The 14,713-nt window shown below is 36.8% G+C and overlaps 1 protein-coding gene across 5 annotated transcripts in view; it reads left to right on the top strand.

Moving 5' to 3' along the window:
• Positions 1 to 3,529, top strand: part of ELAVL2 (ELAV like RNA binding protein 2) — a 133,356-nt gene extending 129,827 nt beyond the window's left edge. For 3 of the 5 annotated variants that reach the window (XM_020289336.2, XM_076008778.1, XM_020289331.2), the window contains one exon: positions 44 to 3,529. In XM_020289336.2, the coding sequence (XP_020144925.1) occupies positions 44 to 374 (331 nt within the window). In that variant the 3' untranslated portion in view covers positions 375 to 3,529. The remainder of the gene's footprint in view (positions 1 to 43) is intronic. The other 2 variants (XM_012769798.3, XM_076008777.1) reach the window with 1 other exon arrangement.
• The last annotated feature ends 11,184 nt before the right edge of the window (positions 3,530 to 14,713 follow it).

Below are 14,713 nucleotides of genomic sequence, written 5' to 3'. Positions count from 1 at the left end.
ACCTCTGTTTTTATTTTGTGTGTGTGTTTCCTATTTTGTTTAGTAGGTTTTCTCCAATGACCATTGATGGAATGACCAGTTTGGCTGGAATTAATATCCCTGGGCACCCTGGAACAGGGTGGTGTATATTTGTGTACAACCTGGCTCCTGACGCGGATGAGAGTATCCTGTGGCAAATGTTTGGGCCCTTTGGAGCTGTCACCAACGTGAAGGTCATCCGTGACTTTAACACCAATAAATGCAAAGGTTTTGGATTTGTGACTATGACAAACTATGATGAGGCCGCCATGGCGATAGCTAGCCTCAATGGATACCGTCTGGGAGACAGAGTACTGCAGGTCTCCTTTAAGACAAACAAAACGCACAAAGCCTAATGAGCTCTTGTCCTCAGTCCATTTATATATGAAAACTATACAACAAAGGCAAGTTAAGAGAAACTTTATACATTAGTAAATGTCTTTGTAAGTCAGTGTTGAGATGGGGATAAAATGACTACTTAGCATCCTAAGAAATATGTGAGATTTTTTATTGCTAGTATTTGAATTAAAACTTCTTAAATATCTTTTATGTTTGAATATGGACAAGAGGTACAGGGTTTTTACCTGTCACATTGCATTCTATTGCCTTCTTTGAAGAAGGTGGACCTTTTAAAGTGTTTCAGCTAAGGGAAGACATTTCTTTTCTTTTTACATAACTGCCTTGAACCTGTGAGTAAATATTGAGGCTTTGTGTTGTAATTCTTCAGTTGGTTGTGTCTTTTTTTTTCCCCCCTTTTTTTCCTTTTTCTGATTAGCTTTGTGTTTGGTTTACATTTAAAGCATTGCTGTTATGTCTGTTTAAGAAAAGTATTTTGAAGTTTACATTTTTATTTATGAAGTTAAAAACAGTATTTATTTTGTAATTATGATTTGGGTTGGGGAAGGGGGGGCTACATTATAAACGCTTATTGTAAGAATACTGGAGAACTTTTCGTAAAGCAGTACCTTGCCAAAGAGATAAGAGCCTCTTTGATGTGGGTTTAAAAAAAGCATCTATTTTTATAAAAAAGAAAATTTGGAGAAACTTTTTACTGGTCCTGGAACAAATATTTTGACTTGAATACTTTGAGAAATCTCTTCATATGACACCTAGTGAGCTTTTAAAATTTACCAGGAAATTTGCAGCGGTTGGAAAATTTAGAAAGATTTATGATGTAGAAAATACTTTTGAGATCTTTGTATGAAAGGAATAGAATCAATGGGGGAAACACTGCTGGTTTCGTTTTTGTAATCACCAGTGGAGTGTCTGATCATCCTGGTTATTATGTGATAGGTGGCTCACATTGATTTGTGATTTTGAAACAAATAAAAAAAATTTACAAAAGAATATATAAGAGCAGGCAAGAAATTTAAATTACCAAGAGATGGGGGAAAAAATCTGTTCTTCCTAAAGAAATCCCTTCAGATAGAGCTCATGGTGTTTAGTGATGTACTTGCAGTATTGTTTGAAGAATTGTTTTGTCTTAAGGAAAAAAAGACGTTGCACATGATTTGTACTGCAGCAAATCAGCAAAAGTGATCTGAGTTGGATATATTTGAAGGTATTTTGAAAGTTATGTTCAAGGCTAACACCTGAGCTTTGTGTAATGTAAATAAGACCTTGTGTTTATGAACCGTTCAGCTAATTTGATTTTTTTTTTTCCTTACATGCCAAGTGATGTTCAGGTTTTGAATGTTTTTGTATCAGTTTTTTCCTTTGTAAATGGCATTAACATTGTTACTTGAGGTCTTGCTTAATCACTTTTGTTGTCCTGAGGACTTGAATTTACAGTGCATCAGATTTGTTGCTAATTTTGTCTGTAGATAGTCTAGCTTCAGCTGTTTATGGTGATGCTACATTTTTGTTTATAAATATGTTTGTGGTAAAAAAAAATGAGTATAACCATAGGTTTTGAACAAATTTCCTTACATTTTTCATACAAAAATCATAAATATCTGTATGCTATTGAAATTTAACTTTGTATGATGCTTAAACCACTATTTGGGGAAATAATAAAATAAGTCTTTACCATGTATGAAAGAAATTTTAAAAAATACAAAATATTTTCTGATTAGCATCTAGCTTATAATAAATTTTCAAAAAAGCTGAAGGCAAAAAACGGCCTTCATCAGGATGCACTGAGAACTATATAGTTACGTCCTGCTTTTTGTATAAACTGAGATGCTCACGTGCTTCCCCTTAGAACAGGCAATGTGCTATGCATAACATAGTTGTACATTATCTTTGCGGTTGCTTTGAGTTTTATTTTTTATTATTTAAAACTGTAGTTATAAAATTTTTCAGTATAGTACAGTACATATACTGTGAGGCGCGTGCTAAAGTGAATAAGCGAGTTTTCATGCTGACCCACTCAATGCTATTCAGAAATCAATTGGCTTAGCACTTTCTCATATCCTTAGGTGCATTTAGATTGTCAGAGTTAACCTTCTGCGTTTAAAAAAAAAAACACTAAAAAATAAAATACATGTATATACTTAAAAAAAAAATTAATAAGGTTTCCCTCACGGGAAAACAGCAGCTACATGCTTCTTTCCTATACTACTGTAGCAAACCAAGGCATTGATGAGAGGGCATGCAAATTGTGCTTCACTTTACAGTGTTTATCAGAGCACTTAATAAAATGTAAGGCTGGTATTTATTTGAAGTTGTACAGTATGACTTAATTCACATCTGTTGGAATAGAAAATATATTCTGTTGAGTATTTAAGAGGCTGTACATGTTTTCTTTTGTGTTTGGATTCTTTGTACTTTTTCATGTTCAGTACATCAATAAACAAAGTTGAAGGGAAAGAACAGTGTGGTGAGTAGGTCTTTGTACACATTTTTGGGGCTCCTGTGCTCACTTTAGTAAATAAGACTTGCTCTCTTGAGTTAAGAGGTTCCCTCAGAGCTTTAGTTGAAAGCAGTGTCATCCCTAACGTTAAGAATTCCAAAAGGCAAGTTAATTGAAGTAGAACATGCAAAAAATTTTGGACTGAATGACATCTTCTGATTAGTTTACAAATATTACTAGATAAATAATCCTGATAGGAGCACATACTTTGATCTGCTAGTTGTAAAGCTTTTGGAAATCGCACGCTGACATTCTGTAGGTCTGATTTAACTTCTAACCTTTTGCACAAATGGGAATTGCCCTCACACATTTACTTGAGCTAAGGAAAAACCAAATGGAAGATAACTTATTTCTGCTTCCACTGGCAGGAAGAATTGACCCATGGGTTTAAGAGTTTGTGTATGAAACTTAATTTTGTTGCACAAGTGCTAGATTGTCAAGAGACTGTTCTCTAAAGTCAGAAACTCAGTTTCTGTTAGGTTAGGGTTGGTGTGTATTGCACACATTGAAATCATGAACTGTGCCCAGCAGCATATGGCATGTCACATACATGGTTAACTTTTGTAATACATGCTTAACAGATCTGTGGAGGGAAACATTTCTTGCTGCTCTTCTATGCAAAGGTTTTACTTCTGTAGAACTTAAGAAAATTGACTATAAGAAAATTGACTATAATAATGAGGTACTTTTTTTCTTTTCCTTTTTGTTGTTTCTGTCGGCTTTTTTGGTAAGAGCCATTCTAAAAGTAATTGTCCTGAATTCACAACCTACTAGTCAGGAGTATAGTTGAGTGACAGGACGCTGCTGCTGCATTCAACATGCAATTAATCTCAAATCTCCATACTCCCTTTTTTATTATATGAATGTAATACTCTAATTTTGTGACTTTGAAACATCCTCCCCTCACCTCTCTCCTCTTGCATGCTTTATCAGTATTTTGACTGGTTGCATGTCAGCAGTTCTTCTATAATTGAGCAGATAGTGGAAAAATTCTCAGTAAAGGAAGTTGGTATAGTAACTATTGGTGTAATTGAGGAGAAATTTCATTCTTCTCCCTCAGAAGCCATTTTCACCTGTGCTTGCAAATCATGTGGACAGTATCAAAATTCAGTGTTAGAGTGGCCAACATGAATTCATAATCTTAACATCATTTTACATTATTTTAATATGACTTGAGGAAAAGTGGTAACAATTTAACCTTCCTTTAAAAAAAATAAACAGATTGCAAGATTTCTACCCTTTATAAGAGGGTCAAAAAAAATTGTAGTGGAAACTTCCAAGTACTTACAGGGTTAGCTAGAAATATGCATGTATTTTAACAATAAGTATGTTGAAATTTTAATATCTGGTTCTCTATTAATATACTTTCAGAGCAATATGCATATACCTTTTATCGAGTAGAAAAAAAAGAGTCAGTAGTTTTCTTCTTTATGCCTCTATTACTATATTGGAAGCTCAAATAGTGGGAGGAAACAAACAATGATAAAATCATACATAATTTATTATTGGATGAAGAGCATTTATAGTCTGTTATTGCAACGAATAGCCCATATTTCTCTACTTGCAACATTATTCACATTCTTCTTCTGAAAACTTCCCAAAGTAGGCTCATTTCCCTTCAGGTTGGAAGGATTGAACATTTATACCATTAACACAGTTAGCCTTTGATATAGGATGGACCTTACTGAAATTAACCTTTCTAGCATCTGGTTCATAGAAATAAATGGAAGGATTATTTAGTTTGGTCAACAGGAAGTTAACTATCTACTCTGATGTGCCCTGGGTATATAAAAATGAGCAAGATGTGGCTCTTACCTTCTCAGAACCGTCACCTAGAAGGGGGAGGATTGATGAGCCACCCTGCCAAGATCGTAGTATCATGAGTGCTGTGAGATTCCAGAAGCAGTCATCAAGCTAATTTACTGTACTTTTAATAAGCCTAGTTATAACTCAAAAAAGTGAATCTGTTCTGCTTTTCTTACAGATTCTTTTCCTTTTTTGTATTATTAGCTGATTTCTATAATTTTCAATCTGACATCGATATCATTTAGTTTCACCAATCTTCAGATGCGCTCATACTTATTAAGTTGTCCAAATCCTTTCTGAAGCAAAATAAAAATAGTTAATGCTCAGGAAGACACTATCTCTGAGTAATTGATTGAGGAATTTGGCTGGATAGTCTTGCTTTCTCTAAATATAATATACGGAGTGACAATTTAGAAAACACTAATATGGCAAAATACCCTGAATTTTAAAAGTATTAAAAGTATGCTTGACTGGTTTCACTCTACTTAGAATTGAGACACACCACAATCTTAAGATCTCAAACTCATTATTAACATTATTTTTAAGTAACTAGAGATTAGGTTAGGACTGAATTGATACTGAACTTCAGAAACACTCATAGGTGTTACTTTTTCAACCTTAGAGACACAAATGCAAGAAAATACTCCATTTATGCAGACATAAACGTGTGGAAGATACACACCTCTGTTCTTCTGGAGTCTGTCATATGCTCTGGAAGATTACTCCACATCCACAAGTAACTACGGTAAAAAGAAAAGACTGCTGTGCACAAAGTACACTAAAAAAGAGGAGGAAGGGAGGGGCTCTTAATGTGTGTTTGTGGGGGGGAAGGGGGTTCGTGGGTGGAAATGCTGAGCCACAGAAGTGGTAGCACTTCTGGTGGGTCATTGAGAGTAGATTGGATTTTAAAGATACTAGGGGAGGCAATTCAAGAAGAGAACCCTGTGATTAAAGCCATAGATAAGCCTCTCTCCACTTGTAATGTCTTCTGGGGAATGAAAATATTAAGTCATATTCAATATAGACCCATGAGTTCCTTGAATATTTTTGTGTCCCTGACTAGTTAAATCTCAGATCAGTCAGGGATTTGAGTCCATAATGAAATACAAAGTACGTAAACATCCAAAGTTTGTTATCCTGCCCATTTCAGTTGTAACACTAAAAATATTTGCCATGATAGATTATATGTGATTTGGGGAGTGGCATAGAACTTGCTAGGAACGACATCGCCACCTTCTAGAAGAGACTTTTATGTGGGACATGTTGGGCAGTGTGTTCAAAAAGATCAAACAAAAATGAAATCTCCCCTGTAATAGAATACTGGACTCATCTAATTCTCAGAGTATATGCCTTTTAAACTCAATGATTTAAGGTAAGGTGGTCCCTTTTTTTCCACCCCTTAGTGTTTACCTTATTTCTAGTGCTATAGTACCTGGTTCATTCTTTCGTTGGATATGTATATTACATTTTTCTTACATAGTATTTAAGCATCACCATAGTAGGTAAAATCCAAATATTTCTCAGATATTTCCAAGATGAGTAAGGTTTTTTTAATCTATAGTTTTGAGCTTTTTTGTTGTTTGGAAGCTCGTTGGGTAACCATTTCAATGAAGAACCACAGGAAGGAAAGACTGTTTAAAAAGCCCTTCAGTGGAAAGGGCTTAGGGGTTTATTGGCCCTTTGACTTACAGGTTGCTGATAGACACGTGCTATCTCTAACACTGATTTACACAGTATACTCATTTGAGAATCATCCCTGTCCAGTTGAATATATGTGTTTCAGAAGCAACCAGCCCATCTGTGGACCTCCTTGGAGACATAACAAGACCAGCAGCTGCCTTCAGGGTGACCCACCCTTCGGAATGAAGCGCAGTTGGTAAGGTAGCTTTGTTATCTGGATTGAGGGCTTTTTATTTCACTTGTGGCAAAGGTGCAGCAACTGGCTGTGAGAGTGGAGGAAGGGAGGTCATTACCCATAAATACAGGTGATCAGGTATCCAAAGGATGGAGAGTTTTATTTCTTGGGCCCTTGAAAAAAAAAAAAAGCTTATTAGGAAGTACCATTGAGCTCATGTGTTGAAAGTAAACCCTCATACGTTTATATGCATGTTATAGATGATCATCTTTCTCAAAAAAGGTGAAGTTGTAGGTAGTAATAATTACAAGGAGCAATGCAGATTTTTCACACCAAAAAATCCCTGAGTTACTGCTATTAAAAAGGATAAGTAGTTATTATCATAAGTATTTAACCAGAAATTGCAGTTGTTACTGTATTAAATGTTCTTTAGCAGAATTTCATCTCTTGGGGATGGTTGCTGCCGTATGTTCTCTGTATGTACTGAAACATGTTGGAAGTATTGTTTTGTCAGGAGTTACTCTTAGAGAAGTAACATCCATACATTGCGTAAGGAAGCCTTTCTGCTGCTCCAAGTAAATTGCTGTTCATATCTTCTGTATAAAGATTAGATAACCTGAGTACCAGATGATAAGGAGAACATTCTGTCTTTGCTAAACAAAGGGTGGTGAGAATATTTTATAAATTTAGTTTGAAACTTATCTCAATAAAGAAGGATTTATTTTTTTGCTGTAATGGTAGTGTGTTTAAAAAGTTGTGCTTCCCCAACCATTTCATGTCATGAGCTCCTGTCCTGAGGGGACCATTATCTCGACACATGTATGACCACTTCCAGGCCCAGCACACCAGGGAATACAAGATGGGAAGCTCTGTTTTAAATATGTGCTTTATTTAAAAAAAAAAAAAAAAAAAACTTCCATTTTTTTGACTAAATGTGTATCATGTGCTTGTTCTCTACTGTGCTGTGTTTCTAGGCTGAAGATTTAATTTATGTCTGTTTTTCACTCCGGTTTTGAGTTGGAAGACACCTCAGGGGCCTTTGTCACCTTATTTTGCAGATGTGTGAGCCAGGCCCAGAGAAGTTAAGGTTCTCCAAAATTCTTTGCTAGTGTGAGACCTGGTTCTTGAACCCAGCTCTCCTTACTCTTGAAACTTTGCCCATCACTACCATTGAAGTGCTAAAAGATAAGCTGAATTAACTTTAATAAACTGTGTCCTTTTGTGGAGTCAGATTTCTGAAATTTTGCAGGGTATGTATAGTATCTAGAAATTAAACATAGGTAAGTGCATATAGTATTTTATTATGATGCACTCCATATTGTTTACCTCTGTATGAAAGATTTCAATCAATAACATAGTCACTGTAGAAAAAAGTGTGAAGAAAGTAAAAGTCAAAATTTACTCATTCCTTTCCTGGAAAACATTTGTGAGTACCTTTTGTTTCTGCCACTTTTTAAAAGTCATGATTATGTATCTAATTTTTCCATAGACTTTTTAAACTTTCATATTTGCTTTGTTTCCTTTAATAAGGATGTTTTCCCTTTTTTGATTTTGCTTTATGAGTATATGAAGAAAATTTTCAACAGATACAAAATAATGCATTTCTGGTTTATAAGATATATCAAATGAAAATTGTCTGGTTTTTGTTGTTTGTTGCTGACCTTACATCCGGAAGGTATAAAAATCAGGAGTCTACATGGTTTCCCATCACAACTCCATTCCTTCAGGCTTTTGTACAGACTGAAGACAAATTAGGTCCAGATAACTGGGGTGATCTCTCCGAGCCTCATTTTAGGGTTGTGATGCCTAAATGCCTACTTGCTGCTGCCTCAAGTGTAGGCAGTTTGGTTGCAAACTTCAGCTATGCAGTGGGGTCATGGATGGGGAGAGGACAAGTATGAAACTACTTTTTCTCCTATGGACAGAGGACAGACAGCTAGATGTCCTAGAGTGCTGGTAAGTCAACTACTTCTGCCCTTTCTTTTATTCACAGAAGAAAATGCTTCCTTCTCTAATGGAGAGGACAACGGTGAACCCAGTTGTGGGTGAGTAATTTTTCTTCCTCCTTCCTTGGGTCTCTGATTGCAGTGATGTTCTCTCCTGCAAGGGTCTGGGTAAATACTGGCTCCTTATTGCATGTGCTCAGCGAAGTAGCTGATGGTAGAAGAGCACTTTTAAAAGAATTGATGAGACTGAAAGCTGCTCGTTAGAGTGCACCTGGATCCCGCCGTGACATCACAGGCGGACCATAAACGGCTCTCCAGAAAGCACGACAGCCTTTTTTCACCCCTTTCTTAACAATGAGACGTAGATTGGGCTTGTTCTCTATTCAAGCATCCTTATGAGTAAATGTCTATTTTTACGGTGGAGCTGCACTTTAAAAATAGCTCCAATCAGTGCGACTCTTTTCCCCCATATGTTAAAAAGTTATACATGAGTTAAAATATCTCAGATTGCTTAAATTCTTCCAAATGCAATGCACATTCCTTTTTCCATTTTGGGGGGGGTGGGGTGGGTGAGTAGGGGGAGCGAATTAAATATAAAATAAGGACTCTCTTTCTGGGTTCCCTTAACCCCCACGTTTGTTCTTTGAGACTTTTTAGCAATACCAAGGCATTTAAACCAAGATTTGAGATTTCTGACTGTTAAAGAATTCATTAATATTTGGCGGGTACAGTCTTCTTCCTGGAGCGATTGTTTATTTTTGTTGCTGAGAGCAATTAGCTAGAACAGTCACAGTTGCAGCTGTTAGATACTATAGGCTCCAGCGGAGATCACAAAAGGCCTTATGCACATTTAGAGTCTGTATTTGGATTGTTTTTAATGGGTGATTCTTCTGGAGTCTACTGTGTTAGCAAATTTGATTGGGCGATCCTGAGCCAAATCAAATGTACATTGGGATCATGAGCATGTGTGTTGATCAGATTCACTTAAACACCTTGCTGCTGTGTGGAAGCCAGGATGGCTGGGGCTGCTTGTGAGGAAAGAACAGGTACCATGCCTTTCTGTCTGCATCCTCCCCATGCAAACCTGGATGTGACTCATCCCGAAACATTATGCTGTTTTCTCAGGAGTTTTTCCATTTGAGTTTACTTCTTGTTTGCTGCTTTTGACTTGTTGGAGGTTTTGTAGGATAATCTACATGTGCAAGTCTGAGAAAGAGATTCACAGATACAATCTGGTGCCCATTGATTTATGTTTTTTTGGAAAGAGTATCGTCTTAGAGAATCTTGGCTCCAGTTTAATGCCTGACACTTCAGAAACAGCAGCTGAAGTGAAGGAATTGTTTCACTATTTTTCTAGTGTCTGTATTTCAGCCTTTGAATGTCATTTTGGTAGAGGAGTGTATATTTCTTTACTTATTTAATAATAATCATTCTGCTTTAGGATTCACAGTGTACTTTTATGTACATTTTCTCATGTGGCTCACAGTAACCAGTGAGGTAGGGAGTTCTGTTTTGTCCATTTCACAGAAGAGTTAGAAGGTCTCAGAGTTGGTGAGTAGCCAGCTACGTGCTCACTTACATGTATTGCAGCCGTTTACTTTGTGTAAATAAGAAAATGCATATTTTTGTATGTTTTACTGCTAGTTGACGCAGGTTGATGGACTCACCTGTATTCAAACGACTGCTAGAGATTGCCCTAATGCACAAGACTAGTTTATAGTGGCCTCTTGGAAAAGTGAGTAGAATTGCGAAATGTTAACTTGTCTCTTTGTAGGGAAATAATTTGGGACTCTTGGAGGGTTTCGGTAATTGTATTATAAGTGGGAATCTAAAGTATACACTGAAAGTTTGTTTCCTGCTAGCTAGCGTAAATTAATTAGAAGTCATTACATTTTGATGATATTTCAGGTACTTACATGAAGATATTTTTAGAACACTCTTTCAAATGGCAGTTGATTGACCAGATGGCAATCTGTTTGATCATCTAGCTCAGATCTGGTACTAAGTCAAGTAGAGTAGTTCTTCTTTAATCACACCTCCCTCCCCGCCACAATTTTGTATCATCGGAGAGGTATGAATACTGGCGAATAAAAAATTTATTTAGTAGTTTTAATAGTTTTTCTGTAAATATTTTTATCTCTCTTTGGATAACTATTTTAAAATAATACTGTAATCTCCTGCAGTATTCATGTTTTGAATTGACCACATAAAAATTTTATTAAAATGCAAGATTTTCTTCCCTTTTCCCTGCTAAAGATGATTAAATACTTGCAGTAGTTTGAATTATTGATGGATTTCTTGTTTCTTCAAACTCTGAGACAATTTATGTTTTAATTGCTTAGAAACCTAACCAATATATACTAGGGGACCAAAAACATTATTAATAGAATTGAAGTATGTATATTAGGTAAATTTTTGTAAGACTCAGACTTGATGATAAATGTATTTGAAAGCCATGTGTCAACATCATCTTGGATCAACTAGTTAAGGACCCACCAGAGATGTGTAGATGTGTAGATGTGAGATGAGAAGGATGTGGATGAGTGAGCATGGGTGGGGCTGGCCAGGCATCTGAGCGGAGGGGCGTGGGCACCTCCGTGTGAGGCTCTCCTTTCCCACATGATAAGCGGGAGCCCTGGAGCAGGGTTGCTAAGGAATCAGGAAGAAGTCCATTAGGAAGACTTCTGGATGGAATTCTGGACAGCGATCCTAAGGTTTTGAAGATGAGGCAGTTTTACTGACCTCAAGAGTAAAGCATCAGATCTTAGCTGAATTGTGTCTAAACAAATAATTGGAACACTTATAAATGATTTTTGTCTTCCACAGTGGTTCTCCAACTTAGGTAAGCATGATACTCCCCTTTGGAGCTTATTAATACAGAAGCTGAAGACTCACTTCTGGATTCTGTCTAAGGGTAAGTCTCAGGCTCCATAATAGAGGGACTTTTTCAGCCAAGGCAAAGACACATTATTTTTGTGGTTAAAATTAGCTGAAGAGGGCATAGGCAATCTGAGGTCTGCCTGTTCCTCTTGCTTCTCTGTTGTGCTCTTATCAGGTCCCAGGAAGCCTGTGGCTGTCTAGTCCTACCCCAGTCTACACCCAGAAATGTTGCATTTGACTGTATGTTTCAAGCATATGTCTCACTATGCTTGAAACATAGTGCTTGACTATATGTTTTAAGCACTATGCTAAGCACTTTGTATGTGATATCTCACTTAACATCATGAGAGAGAGGTACTCTGATAATCCCTGTTTTAGAGAGGAATATAATGAGACTGTTAAAGGACTACAGCTAGTAAATTGTTGAGCCAGGTGTGCAACTCATCTGACTTCAGGGCCTGCAGTCTTCACAGCATAGTGTACTGTAATTGACAATAGTGGGTGGCCATAATAGAAATACTTGATTTTTACCCTTCATTGAGGCAGTTTGGTTTTACTGCTGAAAATGTGTCTCTTGGAAAAGAGTCCAGCTGGTTTTTTTTTTTTTTTTTGTGCTGAGGAAGTCTATAATATATAGATAAGCTAGTTCATGTTTTAGCTTTATAGACAGGAAGATTCCTTAGGGAAGGATCTTTCTGTGATTCAGCTTGTTTTTTTCCCCTCTATGTCCACCATAGTGCTTTGTGCATCATGGGCACTTAGAATGGTTGGAGAATACATAAAAGGGAAGAGTTAAGTCTTAAGAGCTGCTACTTACTCCACATTAGGTGTGAGGCCAAGTTCGTTCTAAAATTTTTTTCTCTATCAGGACGTTAGTGGTAATAATATCCGTGTTTCTTTGACATTTCAGGTTGGTTTGTTTTGTGGGTGAGTCAGGGTTGAAAATAATGCTTATATTATAAAACAGTGACTTCAGGAAATGTATGGAAAAGCAATCGCTGTGCTCCAGGAGAAAGGACAAGTATACATACCAGTGAATTTTGCTACACTTTCTGTTCTCCTTGGATAAGGACATCTTCTAATTGTGAATGTTTCTCAGTAAAGTTAGGAATATGAATAATTAATTCAAATTTCTCTTGGACAACTTATAAACTGGTCCTATTTCTGCATTTTCTGTGCATCAGTAAGAATAAGATAGAAATGCAAAGAAAAGTTGAAATATGTTTGGTTCTATTTCTCCGGGGCCCCAGATCAGATAAGTGGAATTTAGCATATATTTATAAATAGAAGACTTCATAGCCTTTCCCTTTTTGATGGAAATTATGGTGTTAGTAGCCAGAAAGTAACCTGATTTCTATTAATTTACTCTTAGTAGCAAAATATTTCCTGCTTAGAGTTTATGGCTTGACTAGTGCCATTTCTTGACCAAATCCAAGTCCTAAGAGAGAGTCTTCCACAATGTCAGGATGTTACCTACATACAGTGTGGAGTTATAGGGTGTATGTGGGCAGATACCTCTCTGACTCTCGTCGTATAAAACTGTCTTTTCATAATGGCTTTCTTTTGTTGAATGTCAGTCATGATCGAGTCATTAGATGCTGGGCATTTTAATAAGTTATTGTTAATTTTCATGATGATTCTGACACATATCCCTATTTTACAGATAGGAAAATGTTAAGTTTGGGGAGACAAAGCAACCCCTGATGGAATAAAAATGGCTTAGCTTCTTTTGTCATTGCTAAATAAAATGGAAAGACCAGCTCTCTATTTCTAGGTAGGTAAATGATAAATGATGTATTTAGTAACTAGAGTATGATCACAAGACTAAATTTGGGAGTAGAACACAGATTATTCCCTTTGTGTCTTGTAGATGCACCTCCAAGAGATCAGAAAGCTTTCAAGCTTCAGTTGAACCAAGTTCAGATTAAAATCTTTATTTTCTGCCTTTACCAGACAAGAAAACATTTGTTCTTTTGGTGGCAAGATATACAGTTATCTCACTGCTTTCAGTGTATAGAAAATTCTTATCTTAGTAGCAGTTGTGGCTATTTCTATTTTTACTCTTACCTATTGGTCTCGCAGGCTGTTGCGCCCATAAAGAATGATGAGCCTGTGGATATAAATGTCTTCATAACTCGGGTAAAGGAGAAGTGACTGACTTGACTAATGTTGATCTCTTACTGTGTGACTAGGACCAGAATCAGCACCTTAGACCTCGAAGGACTAGGCTGTGATTTAGAAACTGAGCAGCATCATGTGAAATGATACCTGGAAATACTCAATTACATTTTCCAGCAGCACTCACTGTCTAAATTGAAGTACATAAACATGAAGGGTATGTGCTTTTCTAAAGTAAAACGCACAGCATTTCAGACAGTGGTTCAATTATTTACTACCGCCACCATCAACATCACATAATCTCCTTCTCAAATTGGATTGCTGACAAATTATTATATAAATAGTACACAGAATACGAGCAGTGGACTCTGTTCTCTATGATTTTGCTATTCTAAGTATGGGCTGTGGATCGGCAGGATTAATATGACGCGGGACCTTGTTAGAAATGCAAACTCCACTCCTTAACCTGCTGAACCATAATCTGCATCCTAGCAGAATTCCCAAGGTGCTCCATACTAAAGTTTGAGAATTGCTTTAAGGCAGTGTTTCTCAAACTTGAGAGTGCTTAAGATTGACCCTCAGAGTCTATTAAAACATAGACTCCTGGATCAAGAAATTGTTTCTGTAGGCCTGGGGTACATACATTGGGAGTTTTTTTTCCCCTGGACATCTTGCAGGATTGCTTGGATGGTACCTGGGGCTAGGACATTCCAAGTATCAGTTAACCTCAATGAGGTTAAGATGCTGTCTTATGCTATTATAACAGAATACCATGGGTTGGGTAATTTATAATGAATAGAAATTTATTTATATCACAGTTTCTTGGAGGCTGGGAAGTCCAAGAACATGGTGCCCACATCTGGCCATGGCCTTTTTGCTGTGTTACCCTGTGGCAGAAGGCTAGGAGGCAAGAGACTGTAGGACAGTAGGAGCAGAGAAGGCCAAACTTACTTTTTATTGAGAATCATCTCCTGAGACAGTGGCATTAATTTTGGCCTAATCACCTCCTATCTTACCTCTTAATATTCTAACAGCGGCAGTTAAATTTCAACACGAGTTTTGGAGGTGAGATCCTTTACAACCAATTCTGGGTACTTTTACCAAGGGCTGAAGGTGGAATCTACGATAGTTCCACATTTATTTGTTGAAAAGTTACCCAGCAAAGGACTGAGGTTGATGGAAAAAAATGTTCTGTGGTCACTAGAAGTGAAGATCTGTATGGAGATAAATAGGACA

This window comes from Microcebus murinus, chromosome 12, assembly GCF_040939455.1.
Source record: "Microcebus murinus isolate Inina chromosome 12, M.murinus_Inina_mat1.0, whole genome shotgun sequence".
Classification (NCBI taxonomy): domain Eukaryota; kingdom Metazoa; phylum Chordata; class Mammalia; order Primates; family Cheirogaleidae; genus Microcebus; species Microcebus murinus.
Note: the sequence above shows the minus strand (reverse complement) of the source record. Positions and strands in the feature narration are given on the sequence as shown.